Genomic DNA, 16,914 nt, shown 5'->3' with positions numbered 1-16,914 from the left:
CCAAATTATACCTTCTTGTGGTAAACCACTGACTTGGTAAATCAACATTTATTTATTAATAAGTATTTACATTTAAAGAAGCCATGAAAATGGTGACTGGCTGCCAGCTAGGCAAATAGATTTTTAAGGGCATTTCGTTGTTGTCGGTTGTACTGGGCCAGGAGCTGCTTGGTGCTATTCAGTTCATTTACGATCTGTTTGTTCTCCGGCAGAAGATTGTGAGCCGTTTTCAGATCGTTGATGGCCTCCTCGTAGTTGCGCAATCCGCGTTGCGCTTGGGCGCGTCGGTAGAAAGCTTTGCTACATTTGGGATCTAGACGAATGGCTTCGTTGCAAACATCTCTAGCGCTCAAATAGTTGCCCACTTTTAGGTCCACAGCGGCTGCATTTATGTTGTTAACCACAGAGAAGCCGTCAACCTTGAGCAGATCCTCATCGACAAGGTGTTTTTTGAGGGGGTTCAGCTGCTGCCAGCCAAACTGTCTGCTCAGGTAACTATAATAGCGATTCGCTTTGCGATATTTAGCCCGCGCTTCGTGATAGCGGCCAAGCTGATAGAAGTGATTACCGGATTGGCGAATGCTCGTGAGAAGTTCCACCGCCGCATCTGCCTGTTGCACAACAAGTAGTAATATGAGGTCAGTGTTATAGATATGATGAAAAATATGACTTTAACTCACTGTGAACTTATCGTGCTTGCGCGGCCAGTCTTGGGGATAAGCAGGCAACTTGTCCGTCGTCTCGTCGTTGCACTCGATGCCCCAGTTCTCATTGGGAGCTATCTCTCCGCAGTCCCTTATCACGACCTCCGCCGTGGGATCGCCCTCGTCAGTGCAGTTTTGTTCCATTTCAGCTACAATACCCAAGCCACGTAAAACACGACCTACGACTACGTTTGTTTCATTCAGATTCTCACAGCCCGCGGCCGAAATGAAAAACTGTGAGTTGTTGGAGTTTGGCTTGCCGTAGTTGGCCATGCTGACCACGCCCTCCTCGTTATGCTGTGGGAGATTATCGGTTATATCATGCGGTTATTAGACGTCTGCATAAATGGTAGCATAATACCAACAGATTTAGGGCTTAGCACAAAATATTAAAGAAATCCTTTGTTTGCACTTGTAAGTGCTTCTATTGAAGTGAAGAATCTAGAGATTTCCGTGACCTCGTATTGTAAAGTGGAACTTACTGCGAGTTCGAAGTTCTCGTCATCGAAAACTGGGCCGTAGATGCTCTCGCCACTGGTTCCATCGTTATTGACCACATCCCCGCTCTGGACGACGAAGACTCGTTTGATCTTGTGGAACTTAGTGCCCTTGTAGTGGAGCGGTTTGCCCAGAGTACCGATACCACATTCGCCCGTGCACAGGGCACGGAAATTTTCCGCTGTCTTCGGCACAACATCCTTGCGCAGCTCAATTATCATGCGACCCGCTGTGACATTACATATGTGTGAGTTGTGTGAGTAGCAGATTCAGTTGGTTGGCATGGCAATGGCCTCAATCTCGGTCAGATTCCACTCACCATCCTCCTTGCCGATGGAAATGTCCAGGTAGACCAGTGGATTTGTTGATTTCACCGCTCGCAGCAGCTTGCGTTCCTCCATTTCTGCCCTTAGGGGCGGGCCTTGGTTAATGTGACTTATCACTGCCCGCCAAGTAGTCCAGGCTAGTCCAAACCGATATTATCACCCGATTTCTGAGTTGCGAATAAAATTGTTTACCTTATTTCGCAGTGTGACAGTGTGCGGATAACGGCAAAACCTTGAACTGGCGGTAGGCAACGAATGTAGGATAGTCTGTGTCAATTTACATCACTGCGTCGAGACTAGTAGAAATAATGTATTTTTCGAGGCAAATGTATAATTTAAAATAACGGAAAAAATTTTCAAAAATAAATTTTGTCTTTAGTTAAAAAGTTAACTGTTGGCATTTAAAGCTTTCGTGGGCAGCAATTGAACTTTTTGATAGCCCTTCCTAAACTATTTATACCCGTCACTCCTGGAGTATGAGGGTATGCTAGGTTCGTTGAGAAGTAGGTAACAGGTTAAAGGAAGCCAGGCACGCAGAAAACGTCTTCCTATAAAAATGTTGGGAGGAAATTAACGACATTATTATCTTTCTTTAAGAAATTCGTTGTGCGGACAATAAGAAGCTTGTCAAGGCGTCGTTTCCGTTTACACGATATTGCTAACACTAATACCAATCATGCCCGACTTTAATTTCATTATTAGCCTTTCTTGAGGATTTCTAGTTATGGACATTCGATGAGTTGTACATTTTTAATGATTTTGAGTAACGCCCATCCAATTTGTATAATTATTTGTGTCTCCTGCCGAGTTGCACAATAACCACAACTTATAGCAAATTATTCTAAAGGAACCATATAATTTGGGCTGCCTAATTGAGACCCGAAAGCCATTGCAAATGCATAAAAAGCGTTGGATACGGCTTCTCTTTAAGCAGTACAGGATTCATTTATACGGAATGCAGGAGCAACTGGATCAGGAGCTGGAGCGGATCGACATGCTGCCAAAACTGGGGCTTCAGTGGGTGGAGTACAGTGCCTACGCACTGGGTGTTAATATTGCACCGAGGAAGCGCAGCTCCAAATACTGCCGATTGTATGGTTAACCCTACCATATAAACATTTTTTCAGTAAAGTAAAGGTTTTTCTATCTAGAACTCGCATTGCGGTATTGATTGTGAACTTGAGTATCATCTACAGTCTCGTCGCCTTCATCATGGAAAATTATATGATCTCTTTCGAGACCTACGTTGAGGTATGAGTGGCCTATACTTAACCTAAGTACTTCTAATCCTTTATATTTTTCACTAGGCGGTTTTACTTACCTTTCAATTGAGCGTTGGAGTGGTAAAGATGTTTCACTTTCAGAGCAAAGTGGAATCGTGTTCCCAATTGGTGTTTTCAACAGAGACAGGCGAAGTATTAAAGTCCCTGGGGCTTTCCAGCTTGGGTAAGACAGTAAAATCAAAGATATATGCTTTAATATGTACCTAAAATCTTTAAAAAAGAATTGCCGCGGAAAAAGAAACTTCTGAGCTCAGTTAGTTTGATTTTGCTTAACAATTGGATGATCATCGATCGCCAGGTCATGTTCTTCTTCAAGATCGTTTGCATGCCGGTTCTATACTATTGTGGACGACCATACTTTCAATATATCTTCGATTGCTATATCAAGGATAAGGATACCTGTGAAATGACCTTGAGTATGTGTACTAGAGTTACTATTTTAGCCTTCTAAATTAATTGATTTATATTACAGCTTACCCTGCAATTGTTCCTTATTTGCAATTGGGAAAATATGAATTTCCATCCTATGTGATTCGTTTTTTCTTACTTCAATCTGGTCCTCTTTGGTGCTTTTTCGGTGACTCTTCGAACTTATTTACTTAAATAATAATTAAACAACTCTATTCTTTAGCCGTTTTTGGATTTAACAGCCTTTTTGTGGTCCTTACTAGATATGAGTCTGGTCTGATAAAAGTGTTACGCTTTCTGGTACAAAATTCTACCTCGGATATCCTCGTTCCCAAAAACCAGAGAGTTAAATATCTTCAATGTTGCGTAAGACTTTTCGCTCGCATTTCAAGGTAGAGGATTAGATCTTAAAATGGCTTTTAAGAACAACTTTTTTAAACAATTTTCACTTAGCCATCACAATCAAATTGAAAACCTCTTCAAGTATATCATCCTGGTTCAGTGCTCCGTAAGCAGTATTTTGATCTGCATGTTGCTTTACAAGATCAGCACAGTATTGGTCAGTAAATTTATAAACCTTATAGTGTATGTATTTACTTATTTTAAAATTGCTTCATTAGGAAGTTGGCTGGGTGTGGATGGGCATGATTATGGTCTACTTTGTGACCATAGCTCTGGAGATCACTCTGTACAACGTGAGTGCACAGAAGGTGGAAAGCCAGGTATATTGTATTATATTATTATAATTTTTATTTAAGGAATTATTGAATTTCAGAGTGAACTGTTGTTCCACGATTGGTACAACTGTGGTTGGTATAATGAGTCCAGGGAATTCAAGTTCATGATCAAAATGATGCTGCTTTTTTCACGTCGAACTTTTGTGTTAAGCGTGGGTGGCTTTACTAGTCTCTCCCACAAATTCCTAGTGCAGGTATTGTATTTAAACTGTCTTTAATGGCATACCCATTATGAAAATTCTACATTCAGGTCTTTCGGTTGAGTGCAAACTTCTTTTTGCTCCTGCGCAACATGAACAATAAATAGGTTGATGTACCTCTGCACAGAACCCACCCGGGACTATATAGTTATTGCTATAAGAATTCAATATTATTAGTTTTTCGCAGTTATTAAAATGGAGTTATTAAAATATAACAATTGTATTTATTATATCGTGTTCTTTCTACATTTTCACGCTACGTCTTAGCACTATTGCTCCTCTTCATCGTCCTCATCTTGATTTGGCTGAACACTGCCCTCCACATCGAAGAAGGACTTTCTACTGCGTTTGGCCCCATCGGCCGCCTGACTGCTGCCGAATTTGGCCGCCGTCCGCTTGCGAAGCTCCTCCACGTCCTGGTTGTCATCATTGGCGCTCCACTCAAGTACCAAACGACGACCGTAAAGATGCGTACTGGCGCTTAGGGCGTCGAAGGCGCGTTTTGCCTCTGCCTTGGACATGTAGTCAACAAAACCGAAACCACGATGCGAGTCCTCGCCCGTGGTGGCCTTTTTGGGAATACGTAAAGAGCGCAGTTCGCCAAAAGCTCTGAAAACACAGATTAGCAATAGCATTAAAATTTCTTTTAACCGGTATGACCTCTACGTACTTGAATATGTCTCGAACTTCGCGGTATTGTGCTTGGAAGGGAATATTTCGCACCAGAATTTTGGTTCCCGTTTGCTTCTTCTGAGAGGCCAGTCGACGTTGAGCACCTTCATTATCTTGGGTCCTGGAGAAGATTATAACGTTAGCAAACTAAAAATATATTTTTGTTTTCCGCGGCTTACTTGAGCACCCGATCGCTGCGCTTCAGTTCCACAGGATTGCCATCAATGTGTGTGAGTTGCAAATTCTTCAAAGCGTGCTCTGCCACTGAGGACTTCTTGAACTGAATGAAACCGTAGCCTAGGGAGTTGAATTCCCGGGGATTTTCGGGATTCCTTCGTTTGGCAATTTCCACGGTGTGAATGCTGCCCAAATGGCGGAAGTGTTTCTCCACGGTTTCCTGTACGGTCTTAAAGTTAAGGTTCCGTAGAAACAGTGTTGTATTCGGTTCGGGTTCATCATCGGCATCCTCTGCCCTAGTATCCTCCTCAGCTTTCTCATCAATAACAATCGGTTTCTCCTCTGGCTTTGGCTCCTCCTTGGGTTTCGGTTTCGATTTGGGAATCACTGGTTCTCCACTAAGCGTCTTGGAGAATACCTGCTCGGGAGCCCACTCCAAATAAAGTGGGGCATTCTTGAATTTGCTGTAGGCCAACTTCTTGAAAGCTTGCCTTGCCTCCAAAGGATCACAGTACTCGATGAGTGCCGTAACGCCACTGGGAGGAAGCACAATCCGGCCAATTGGGCCAAATCGACTAAAGATGGGGGTAAGCTCTGAAATGTCGGTGGCCGCCGGCAGATTCTTGGCCAGTATAACACTGTTGGAGCGTTTCTTGGCGGGCTCGTCAAAAGCATCAAGACGTACGCCTTCTTCCTCCAGGAAGCGCTTCATTTCGATGACGACTTGGGTTTCTCCCAAAGCCAAGCGCACGGCGGCACTACTGCCACCATCGCTGGTGTCTAGAATGCGTTCCTTTGAGGTCTTAAATTGCTTAGCGAGAATTTCTGCAACTGCATTAGCACCCAGAAACAATGTGTTCCAGCCAATTGGCTTTTGCGCGTTCTTCTTAAGTTTCAAGGCTTTCTTTTCTTTGAATGACAGACTGGCATCGTTTTCGTCCAAATCTTCCTTAGGATCCTTTTCGATGTCCTTACAAGGCAGGAGGTGCAAGAGACGGCCATGGAAATCCGTGCCATCCAGGGCATTAAAAGCCTTTAAAGCGTGCTCCGGCATCATGTAGGTAACTGTGCCAAAGCCCTTGATTTTCCGTGTAAGCTTGTCGAGGGGCAGGTTTACTTCCACCACCGGACCAAACTGCTCAAAAAGCTTGCGCAGGTCCTCTTCGGTAGTAGTGTAGGCCAGATTACGAAAGAATATCCTACCGGACTCGGAGATGTCATCTTCTTTGGATAAACTGTCCTGCTGATGCTTCCACTTCGCATTGCCCGCATCGACGGCGGCTGGTGCCAATGGTTGTCCACTTTTGTTCGCCTTGGTCACCTTGTTCTTCTCGGTAAAGTCGGAGAAGAATACTTGCTTGCCCTTGATAAAACTCTTGTTTTTAAGCATTCCCTTGGCCATGTCTTTTTCAGTTTTGAAACCCACGTAGCAGAAGCCGTGAACTTTGCTGGGCAGACGAACGGAGTACGGTTTCAGGGGCTTGAAGAACTTTAGCACCTCCTGGCGCTTGGTGTTGTACGGTACATTGTGTATTTTGATGGTGAATAGCTCCAGGTTTGATTTGTCCGCCTTGGTTTTGGGCTTCTTTGCGGTAGCATCGCCGGAAGTGGTTGCCATCAGGGATTTCATATACTCCAGATCGCTAATGGGTTTCTCGGCCAGTTTAGCGGTGTCTTCTTCCTCGTCCGCCTCATTGTCTGAGCCATCCTCATCCTCATCTCCTGCATCTGCATCCACTCCACTGTCATCTCTGCCAGCTGGAGATTCCTCCTGCTCTTCTTCGTCCCCTTCGTCGTCCTCCTGGTTCCTATTTATTCCCAAATCGTTTCCCCACAGGGTTCGCGACTTGTCATGCGCCTCCAGAAACTCCTGGAATTCCGGATCGTCCTTGTGTCTGCCCAAAATCTGATCCACCTTGTCAACTTTCTCTTTCTTCTTCTTTTTCTCAGACTCCTTAGCCTTGGCCGCCTCCTCTTTCTCCTTCTCCTTTAATTTGTCTAGGTTCTTCTTACTGTCCTTGGCGTACTTGCTCCATGATTGTGGCTTATCTTCACTACCCAAGGCAGCACAAGATTCGACGCGCACCCGGCTGGTCTGGATACATGTGTTGTCGAAGTGCCGGATGGCCGATTGGGCCTCCTCCTCGGTGCTGTAACCGACGAAACAAAATTGCCGGAACTTTCCATCGGGCGTGTATTTGAGTTGCAGATCTGTTATCGTGCCCTGGGCACCAAAAATCTGACGCAGTTTGTCCTCGGTGATCTACAATTTCAATGTAAATAGATGCGTTTTTCTGCATGAATATATATACTAACGTGCTTGGGAAGCTGCTTGACTATAATTCGTGACATATTTTGTAGCTAATTTGTCGGACTGCAGCTAAAAATTCATTTAAGAACACTTTTGTTTACAAACAAATTGAAACAACACGTGCATTAGATATGCAAAAAGAACGATAGTACCAACAATTGTATCGGGAACCGTCGATATTTTGTATATTATCGATAAGTCCATCGTTTAATCGGTTTCGTTACCTTACATTACATTTTACATGTATACATTAAAATACATTTTTAAAAGTTCTGTTTCCTTTCAAATTTAAAGTTGGTAAATCAGCAATCAAAGATATTAGTGCTAAAGTAAGAGTAATCCACTAACTTCGACTTCCCAGTTCAATTTTAGATGGTGGTATTTTACAAAATTACAACGTTGGAAAAGTTATATTTTGAAGGGAAACTCTTTAAGCGACTTATACACAAAGATACATGGTAATTGTATTGGCACATTAAACGTAGATGACAAATATGTTAATATATAAGTGTTTAGAATAGACTTCCGGTGGAGCTACGGCAGAGATATAGTTATGCGATTGGATTATCGGATTGTAGGATAATAAGGTCTTGTGTGTTTCGTTTAGTGTTTTTTTTGTTAACATATAATACAGTCCGTGGCTGGCTTGAAACTGGTGAAGCACAGTTGGCAGTTGATTCTCGATGTGGTCATCATCATTCTGGTATCCTTGTAGCATTATAGTATATGGCATACAGTATGCGAACGATGATGCGTTAAAGCTTAACGTTGCTCAGTTGGTCTCCTTTGTGGATCCTTGGGCTGGGTCACTAAACAGAATATTTCGGCTAAGGCACTAAAATTACATAATTTCATTCAACGTCTACGTTCTATCATAAATCTGATTTGTTCGTCTCGTCTCTGATCTTCGTTCTTAGTTAAAATTGAAGTAGTTGTTATGGGGAGTGGGATGCTTCGCAGAGCTCTAGGGCTCCAGGCGATTGCGACTGAAGCAGCTATCGGGGAGGGCCTTGGAAATAAGTCCAATATTCAGGACTTCATCCTTCAGTTCCCTCAGCTCGGCATCGTACTTGTCGATCAGATTCTTCTGTATGGTGCGCTGTTCCCGATACTTTTCGATTCGGCCCGTCAGGTTGACGCGATTGATCTCACCCTCCACAATGGCCAAACGATTCTCTGCGGGATTAATAAGATTACTCATAAGACTAATCAGTATGGAAATGATTTCTTTATCATACCCAATTTATCCAAATCGCCCGTGTTGATGTCCTTGAGGTTCTCCAGCTCATCCTTGATGGCCGTCAGCTCATTATTGGCCTTCTCGATCTGCTTCTGGGCCTCCTGGGTATCGGCCTTGGCCTGACCCACCTTTCGCTTGGCATCGTCCACCAGGTTGTCGTCCTTGGTCGAGCTCTCCTCCAATACGACGATGTCCATTTCGGTGAGTTTCACACGGTGATTCAGTTGGTCGGCCTCCGCGCGCAGATTGCGGGCAGCCACCTTGGTCTCATTGGCCTTGCGGCGGATTAGCTCAGCATCCTGTCAACAAAGTGTACAAATTTAGTAAGGAAATAGGATAAAAGGGTGTCCCTGAATGACTTACCTTGGAGGCCTGTTCGGCGTACTTCAGCTGCGCCTCCTGGGCATTCTTCTTGGCCTCGTTGGCATTCTTATTGGCACCATCGAGCGCCTCCTCCGCCTGGCTGATCAGGCTCTCCGCATTCTGGATCTCCTTCTCGATGTTGGGCACCGTCTGCAGGGCTTTATCCGCACTCTCAGAAGTGCGCTGGACATCCGACTGGAAGCCGGCCAACTTCTCGTAGGTATTGTTGGCCTCCTTTAGGGTATTGTCGCCCTGTTCCACTGCCTTGGTGGCCTTGTCGTGGGCGGCCTTGGCTCGCTCCAGCAGCTCGGTGTCCTCCAGTTGCTGCTGCTCAGCTCTGTAATTACGGATCAAGTTAGCCAAGAGGTAATATGAAATATGGATTAGAGCACTCACCTCTTAAGCAGCGCCTCAGTCAGTTCCTGCTCCGATTCGAAATCCGCAAAGAGCTCGCCGTTGCTGTTGGACAACTCAGTAATCTGCTTGAGTAGCTCATCGGCTCGTTCGTTGGCCGCCACTGCGTCCTTCTTCAACTGACTGATATCGATTTCCGGTTGGGTTTGACGATTCACTTCATTGAGCAGGGTCAATGCTGTATCGTAGACCTCGTTGGCTTTGCGAAGAGCCTCCTTGGAGGTCTGAACCACGACGCCCAGGGATTGCTTTACTTGGCTCAGCTCCAAGCCAACCTCGTAACGCAGCTCATTGCCGATCTTTAGCTGCAAATCGATGGCACTCTTGGCCAGCTGATGGGCCTTCTCCACCGCATCCGTGGCATCCTTGGCATTCTTCAGATCGAACTGGGCCTCCGACTCCAGTTTGTCGGCCAGGGCTCGAGCCTCCCGAGAGATGTCCGAGATCTGTTCCGATTGCTGTCCAAATTCCACGGACTTCTCCTTGGCCTTGGCCAAAGCCTGGGCACCTTCGTCATTCAGAAGGTCGAGTGCCTGCTGCAGTTCCTTCTTGGCGCTCTCGGTGATCTGGTCCAGAATGGTGTAGTTCTGACGCGCCCTGTCGATCTCCGCGTTGGCATCAGCCTGGAACTTATCCGCACTCACCAGGTGCTCCCTCACGCTGTCCAGGTGCTTGTGAAGATCATCGATGACCTCTGCGTAGGTCTGACCACCTTCGCCGGAATTATCGCGGGCGTCCTGGGCCAAGATACCCACCTTCTCCTGCACCGCCTTCAACTTGGCCTCGAACTCGTCGTCATTGGTCACCGGCGTGCGGGCAATCTCGTCCAGCGTTTGACTGAGATTGAACAGCTTGGCACGATGCAAATCGGCGGCATCTTGCACGAGGTTATAGCAATCGGGGCAATCGATGCAACCGCGATGCCTGTCGTACTTGTTCTCCTTGCAGCGATCGCAACGACGTCCTTCCACGTTGTCATTGCACGGACACTGGCCATTCTGGTCGCACTGGAATCCCTTGGAGCCGCTCTCGTCGCATTCGCATGGCTTGCAGCCCTCGCTGGAGAATCCGTAGAAGAAGTTCTCGCACTGATCGCACCGCTGACCCATCACACCCGGTCGGCAGTGACACTGGCCAGAGTAGCGATCGCAGGTGGCGTTGTAGCTGCCCACCGGATCGCACAGGCAGTTCTCGCAGCCATTGCCCGATCGGATGTTAAAGTAGCCCGGCTGGCACTCTCCGCAATCCCTTCCAATCACATTCGGCTTGCACTGGCACTGACCGGTGACTTGGTCACATCGCGTGATACTCTGTTCATCCTGCTCGGTTCCAGCGTCGTAGCAACTGCAGCGGTCACAGCGTCCATGGGGCAAGGCCAGGGGATCTCCAAAGTGGCCCGACAAACACTGATCGCAGTGCTCTCCGGCCGTATTGTGGATGCACTTTAAGCACTCGCCCGTAGTCCGGTTGCAATTGCCCACGGCGTTGGGATCCACGTTGCCATTGCAGTCACAGCTCTTGCACGTCTGCACATCGCCCAAGAGACCCGTAGGATCGCCGTAGAAGCCATCGCTACACTGCTCGCAACGGGAGCCGAAGTAGCCCTTCGGACACTCCGTACAGATGACCGTGTCTTCGTTGATCTGCAGGCAGGCACCATCATTGGGACAGGGACAACGCTTGCAGTCGTTGGGAGTTCCGCCCAGGGCATTTCCGTAGAATCCCTTCGCACACTGATCGCAGTTATCTCCGTGGGTGTTGTGCTGGCAGATGCACCGGCCCGTCTCCGAGTCACAGATGTCAGCATGACCATGGCAATCACAGGGAATGCAAGGCATGAAGGGACCACCGCGCGCGGGACTGTGGCGATAGCCTGGAGCACAGGACTCACAGAACTGGCCCAGGTAACCCTCCGGACAGGTACACTGCTCGATCCAGGTGGCCGGATGACCGGCGGCTCCCCGATGTGCCGTCTGCAGCTCGACATCGTCCAGGATGGCCTCACCCTGCACCGAGTACGTGGCCCTGATCTTAATGGCCGTCAGATTGGACAGAATCGAAAGGAATCCACGCGCCGACTGGCTTGGCTGCCACTGGTAATCATGATGCTCGTGCAGCCGGAAGGTATACTCCTTGACTCCCTGGTCGGGTATTCCATTGTCCTGGGCGAAGATGGGCAGCGAGATGCGGCTGCCAGCACCCTCTAAGATCACATCACTGACTCCGGTATTGGCCACCTGACCAACTAGCTGCAGCTTGAACTTCAAGAACCTGTTGTAGGAGGCACGCTGATCACCGAGGAAGCGATCCGGTGCCTGGAAATAGACGTGCTCGTTGCCCTGGGCGGTGGTTCCAATGCTCCGGCTGTACTGGTTGTACTTGATGTCCACCTCGCGTTGGTTCAAATCGGCGGCCGTCCAGCGTTCCTTGAACTTGTTGAAATTGGAGGTGACCGAGACAATGGAGTAGCCTGGTGCAGTCATGCACTCGGAGGTGTGACCATAGCAGAAGCAGGGGGTGCAGCCAAACCGATTGGTCTTGTCCAGATTGAAGAAGCCCGGTTTGCATCTATGAAAAGTTGGAGTAAGCAAAGATTGTCTATGGCTTTGCATCGGAATAACTCACTCATTGCAGCGCCTGCCCTCCACATTCTCCTTGCAGAAGCAGATTCCAGTGTCGGCATCGCAGGCGGGAGGGTTCTGCTGGGATCCACCACTGTCGCAGCCGCACTGCTGGCATCCATGGGGTCCGAATTGGTAGTAGTTGTTGTCGCAGCGGTCGCACTTGTCGCCGGTCACTCCCGGCTTGCACTGGCACTTGCCGTGGCTGTTGCACTGCAGCGATCTGGAGCCCACGGGATCGCAGGCGCAGTTGATGCAGTAGCCATCGTCGCGCATGTAGAAGTTCTCCTTGCAGCGTTCGCAGTTGGGTCCATCGCGATTCTCACGGCAGTCCAGGCAGTGACCTCCATGACCCGTCCGATTGAACAGCGCCGCGTCGAAGAAGCACTTGTCCGCCAATCCATTGCAGTTGCAAGCTGAGGATTATGATAAATGTTAGTCTCTTAACTTCATCTCTTTTAGAACTAGTTATACAGTTGATCAGGTACCAATTTGGCACTTCTGGCCCTATAAGATTGGTCTCCAAGCTGTAATCATGCGACCAGCCCTGGACAAAAGGCAGCACCAAAAAGAAGACCGCTGGCAAGCTACGCACAAACATGACTGATGCAGATGGATGGACAGTCGTCGCTTCTCTCAACTAAAACTGACTCTAACGGCAAAGTGGTCTGTCCTTATAAAGAAGGTATAGACTGGCTGCAGTGTCCAGCTAATTGAAAACCTGAAAGCACCTCTCCCCACCCCGTGGAAAGTGCAGTTGGGAAAAACTAGTTTAGCAAATGTAGTGCCTTGTTATGAAGGAGTACTTTTGCTAGGTCAGCAAACATGTCCTTATTAAGAAAAAAAATTCAGTTGTAACCAGATATTGATAGGAGAATAACTACTCATTTTTCCTTGAAAGTAGCTATAAGATATTACGTTACTACTTTACCAAACTTTAGTATTTGAGATGAATGCACCCACCTTTGCACTCGTTGACCTCCGTCGAGGTTGACCTCTTCCACTTGAGGTCGTTGTACAGCGGCAGACAGCGGTCGCAATCGGGTCCATCAGTGTTGTGCCGGCACTCGCAGACCAGGGTCCTCTCGCCATGCATTCCCGTGCTGGAGACACACTTGCTGGCATGGCCATTGCACTTGCAACGGGCACCCACGGCAATGTCGCTGATGGCATAGAAGTACGACTTGAGCACCTGGGAATCACCGAAGAGTTCATCACCGAACGTGTTCAGTCGGTCTAGGGTAATGCGGATATCCGTGGCCGTGACCCACTCCTGTAGCTCTCCACTGCGCTCGAAATTGATGCCACTGGGCCGACCCTCCAGCGTGGAGAAGGCGATCTCACCGTCCCTCAACGGCGAGATATCACTGTACTCGCTGGTACACAGCGCATGGGCCTCGCCCTCCCCCTTGCGAATGGCTCGCGAGTCTGGCAGGGAGTAGGTGTCGCGACAGGTGGCACTGTAGAACTGGTAGGGAATCCAGGGTCCAGTCTCCGAGGTCCTCTTGTAAATCGTAAAGGATTCAGGTCGTGGCGAGCGGAAGAGAATGCGCACGTAGGTGATGTCATAGGATTTTCCTTGATTTTAAAATATATACACATATTGAAAATATTGTTTTCAAACTCATTATCAATTACACTTACCAAGGTGCAGAGTCAGATTCACGTAGTTCGGGTGCTGAATGCCCTCGAACATGGTCTCCGACTGCCACCAGGTGGGACTTTGCGGATCGTGCAAGTCCGTCAAGAAGGATGGATTGTGATCATTGTACCTATATGCAAATATATAATTAATTATTGAAACATAATATGTAGGACCCTTTTTACTTACTTGCAAAACTCGCAGTTCTTGTGGTTTTGGTTCATGGTTTGTATGCAGAAGTGGTTGTCGTTCTGCTCACCACAGGTGTTAGTTGACTCAATTTGCAGTTGATAGGCAGCATTGATAAATTCTGGCAGACATTTCTATAATAAATAATACAGTTAAAGTTTACTTCAGATAGCCATACATACGTAACTATAATTCATTGAAATTATTCTGTTTTGACTACAGTAAATTATAGATTCCCAGAACTTCCCCCCGATTTCGTTCCCTTCCTCTGAAACTGTCGCTTAATTACTCAATTAGCTGGCATCTCTCACTCGAATTGACCCAGCCCAAAAGCAGCTGAATGCCCGACGACTAATTCCCAATTCTTCTCAATTGGTTTGTGGACAAACAATGAGGGTAAACAGTGGCTCGGATTGCCAGCTCCTTACCTGCGGTCTGCCGTATGGATCGTAGCACTCCAGGGCCGGCATGAAGGTGGTTCCGCGCAGCTCGTGACCTCCGGCGGAGTTGATGGGCGGACGCTGGGCGCCCAGGATGGCGGTGGAACAGCTGGCGAACAGGACTCCGATCAGCAGGAGACGAGCCGTGGAGGAGCCACTGTGGCTCCACCGGCTGCGCTTCATGGTGGCTTCGGTTTTGGGTGGCTCGTTCGGCTACAGGTGGGTGCGGGTGTCGCTAGGACGAGCGGAGAAGTTCCAAAGTCTATTTGGCTATCTGGGCTATCTGGTGGGTGGTTCCTTCGAGGTTTTACTTTGGTGTCGCTCGTCAATTCATTACGATATCCTATTGCTATTGGTGGTGCCTGAGCGACTTCATATGCTGGAAAATGCACGAGATTATGAATCAGTTTAGATATACCAAATCGCAGAACATGTGTGGCACACATTGTTCCATGTTCCGGGGCCGATTTTTAATTAGTTCGCCGAGCAAATCGCTCGAAAAATAAACTTTACTGGCCAGGCCGGCAATGAGTTCATTTGCTTTTCGGGTAAACAAAACGAGAACTGCAAATGAAAATTTTAAACAACAAGCAGAGACATAAATAAACGCTCGAGCATGAGCTCCAGTCGAGTAGAGTGTGTGTGGTTGTACTGCCCCCCATGTGTATCTTTGCTATTCGGGAACTTGAAGTAATTCTATGCGATGATTTCATCTACTCCCCGACTCATTCCCATTCTCAGTTTTGAGCTGCAACCGCCACAATTAATAATGAGGTCTATAGTTCTTAGTATACTCGTATATGAGCACTGCACTAGTTGCAAGGTTGGATTAATTTAGATTCTGCAGATCCGAGCTCTAGGACTAGTGTGTGTCTTTTCTATGAATTCAGTTAAGTAGAGGCACTAATTAGCAAATATTTGCCCAGTATTTGCGGCAAGATGATATCACATCCTCTGAAAACGAATGCAATATGAGAGCAAACTCAAAGATTCCCTTGGATACAGGAAAATACCAGTTCTCGTGGGTGAGATGCGGAATTCAAGACTTCATCCAGCTGAAGGGATTTATATTCGTTATAAGTACTCCTCTGGAATTTCATTCAGTGATACCGATATCGTGGCTCTCAGTTTGAGTATGAGTTCCTAGAAACGCCGGCTCGTTCTATTCCAAAAGCATTGCCTGCTCGAGATCACGATCCGAATCAGAGTTTCGTTTTATTTTTAAACACCGAAACACGAACAGAGTCCACAGCCGAGATTTATTTGAGTTCTATTAATTGTTTGCACATAAATTCTATGTTTATCAATGGCACCCATTTATTTCCCGCTTTTGTTGAATGGCCTGTCTTATCAGCCCCTCGGACTGTTTTTACGGTTCGAAAACTATACGAAATCTGTTGTCAGGGCGCCCGACTTTCAGATGAACCCTTTGCGCAGAGTTCAGTTCAGTCCATACAATCACATAACACTGATACTGGAACTATACACCCCGCACACCACTCACCACACACACTACACACTATACTATATGGTCGGAACGAACATCCGCTCCATTCAGATTTCAGATCCCATGTTGCACACAGCGGGAGTATGTATATATGTATATAGACTGGGTCTTGAGCCGCGGCGAGATACGCGCCTATGAACACGAACACGACCACGAACACGAGTTCCTTTGGCGATAAGAATTTGGGGCTACGAACTAGCTGATATCACACTCTATATAAAGACTATAGCCCAAGTCGGGGTTTTTTTTTTGTAGAGCTAAAGTGCGTTTTTGTTTGCACCTTTTGGTCTGTATCTTTATTGCTCGGTTTGTTTTTATCCACTGGTTCATCGGCACAACACACGCACACTCGCACTCACACTCGCATTCACAGTCACACTCACAGGCACAACACGGCAGGTAGAGGGAAAACGGAGGAAAGCACTCAAAAACCGCTCAGATACTTTTACGAACTCCGTTTCGTATCTCACGGATGCACAGAGGGCGCAGCAACTGCGTTATTTTCGTTTATTTATCGGCTATATTTATATGGTAGATACATTTTCCGCTGCGACCGTTCGTCGAGCCACAACACATGGGCACTATTCGGCGATTTTCCAAAATATATTTCCCTACTATTATTATTCCATAATTCATTATTAACTGCAGTTTTTCAAACTTATGTGCACACTTTGCTGCCAAGCTGCATTTCTGCTGACTGGCGTTTTGAACTGGGATTGTGTTGCCTCGTTTTACGTGTAATTGTATCGGCACCTCGAAGGCAAGAACCTCACGGGGAAACACTCCGTCACATGCGAGATACTTTTCATGTTTCATTTTTTATCTAGGTGGGGGCTTTTCTTTGCCTTTTCTTAGCTGGCTGGTCAAAAAGCAGCAACAACAAGTTGGAAAAAAAACAAATATTAGGTGACCGAGAAGACTTGAGACACGAGTGGATGTGGATTCGGTTCCACCAGATGCAGTAGCTCCACACCAGCACCACTTACTTCGTCGCTCAGAAGACGCAGGCAACCGTTAACGAGGACGTCCAATGCTCAACTGACTCTCGAGGAATGAATGCGAAGCCCAACGATCTTCGCTCGTTGAGTGAAACTCTGCACTCTGCGCTCAGTATCTGTATCTGTATGTTGTGATTGTGTATTGTATCTGAAATTGTGAGAGAGAGCAGTCGGATCTGGTTGG

The 16,914-nt window shown here is 47.1% G+C and overlaps 4 protein-coding genes across 4 annotated transcripts; 1 reads left to right on the top strand and 3 right to left on the bottom strand.

Annotated features, from left to right (window-relative positions):
• Positions 1-5: 5 nt before the first annotated feature.
• LOC122618431 (peptidyl-prolyl cis-trans isomerase D) lies at positions 6-2,988 on the bottom strand. The gene is made up of 6 exons (XM_043794872.1): positions 2,850-2,988; positions 1,721-2,076; positions 1,522-1,665; positions 1,187-1,431; positions 681-1,001; positions 6-611 (listed from the first exon to the last, which is right to left on the bottom strand). Exons 3-6 carry the CDS (start codon positions 1,601-1,603, stop codon positions 108-110), a joined length of 1,152 nt encoding a protein of 383 aa, XP_043650807.1. The 5' UTR covers positions 1,604-1,665; positions 1,721-2,076; positions 2,850-2,988; the 3' UTR covers positions 6-107.
• Positions 2,214-4,340, top strand: LOC122618430 (odorant receptor 67b). The gene is made up of 10 exons (XM_043794871.1): positions 2,214-2,620; positions 2,680-2,779; positions 2,836-2,974; positions 3,033-3,227; positions 3,284-3,388; positions 3,443-3,611; positions 3,673-3,778; positions 3,840-3,941; positions 3,995-4,150; positions 4,207-4,340. Exons 1-10 carry the CDS (start codon positions 2,424-2,426, stop codon positions 4,261-4,263), a joined length of 1,326 nt encoding a protein of 441 aa, XP_043650806.1. The 5' UTR covers positions 2,214-2,423; the 3' UTR covers positions 4,264-4,340.
• A 20-nt stretch (positions 4,341-4,360) lies between these two features.
• On the bottom strand, positions 4,361-7,455 carry LOC122618427 (probable RNA-binding protein 19). Its single transcript, XM_043794859.1, has 4 exons — positions 7,322-7,455; positions 5,008-7,268; positions 4,827-4,949; positions 4,361-4,765 (listed from the first exon to the last, which is right to left on the bottom strand). The coding sequence occupies exons 1-4, from the start codon at positions 7,355-7,357 to the stop codon at positions 4,426-4,428; spliced, it is 2,760 nt and encodes a 919-aa protein (XP_043650794.1). The 5' UTR covers positions 7,358-7,455; the 3' UTR covers positions 4,361-4,425.
• A 269-nt stretch (positions 7,456-7,724) lies between these two features.
• LOC122617234 (laminin subunit gamma-1) lies at positions 7,725-16,768 on the bottom strand. Its single transcript, XM_043792995.1, has 10 exons — positions 16,719-16,768; positions 14,214-14,604; positions 13,786-13,919; positions 13,599-13,726; positions 12,918-13,532; positions 11,959-12,370; positions 9,316-11,901; positions 8,920-9,256; positions 8,555-8,855; positions 7,725-8,492 (listed from the first exon to the last, which is right to left on the bottom strand). The coding sequence occupies exons 2-10, from the start codon at positions 14,406-14,408 to the stop codon at positions 8,281-8,283; spliced, it is 4,920 nt and encodes a 1,639-aa protein (XP_043648930.1). The 5' UTR covers positions 14,409-14,604; positions 16,719-16,768; the 3' UTR covers positions 7,725-8,280.
• Positions 16,769-16,914: the final 146 nt, after the last annotated feature.

The sequence above is a fragment of the Drosophila teissieri genome, chromosome 3L, assembly GCF_016746235.2.
Source record: "Drosophila teissieri strain GT53w chromosome 3L, Prin_Dtei_1.1, whole genome shotgun sequence".
NCBI lineage: Eukaryota > Metazoa > Arthropoda > Insecta > Diptera > Drosophilidae > Drosophila > Drosophila teissieri.
The sequence above is the reverse complement of the archived record's forward strand: the minus strand, read 5'-3'. Positions and strand labels throughout refer to the sequence as shown.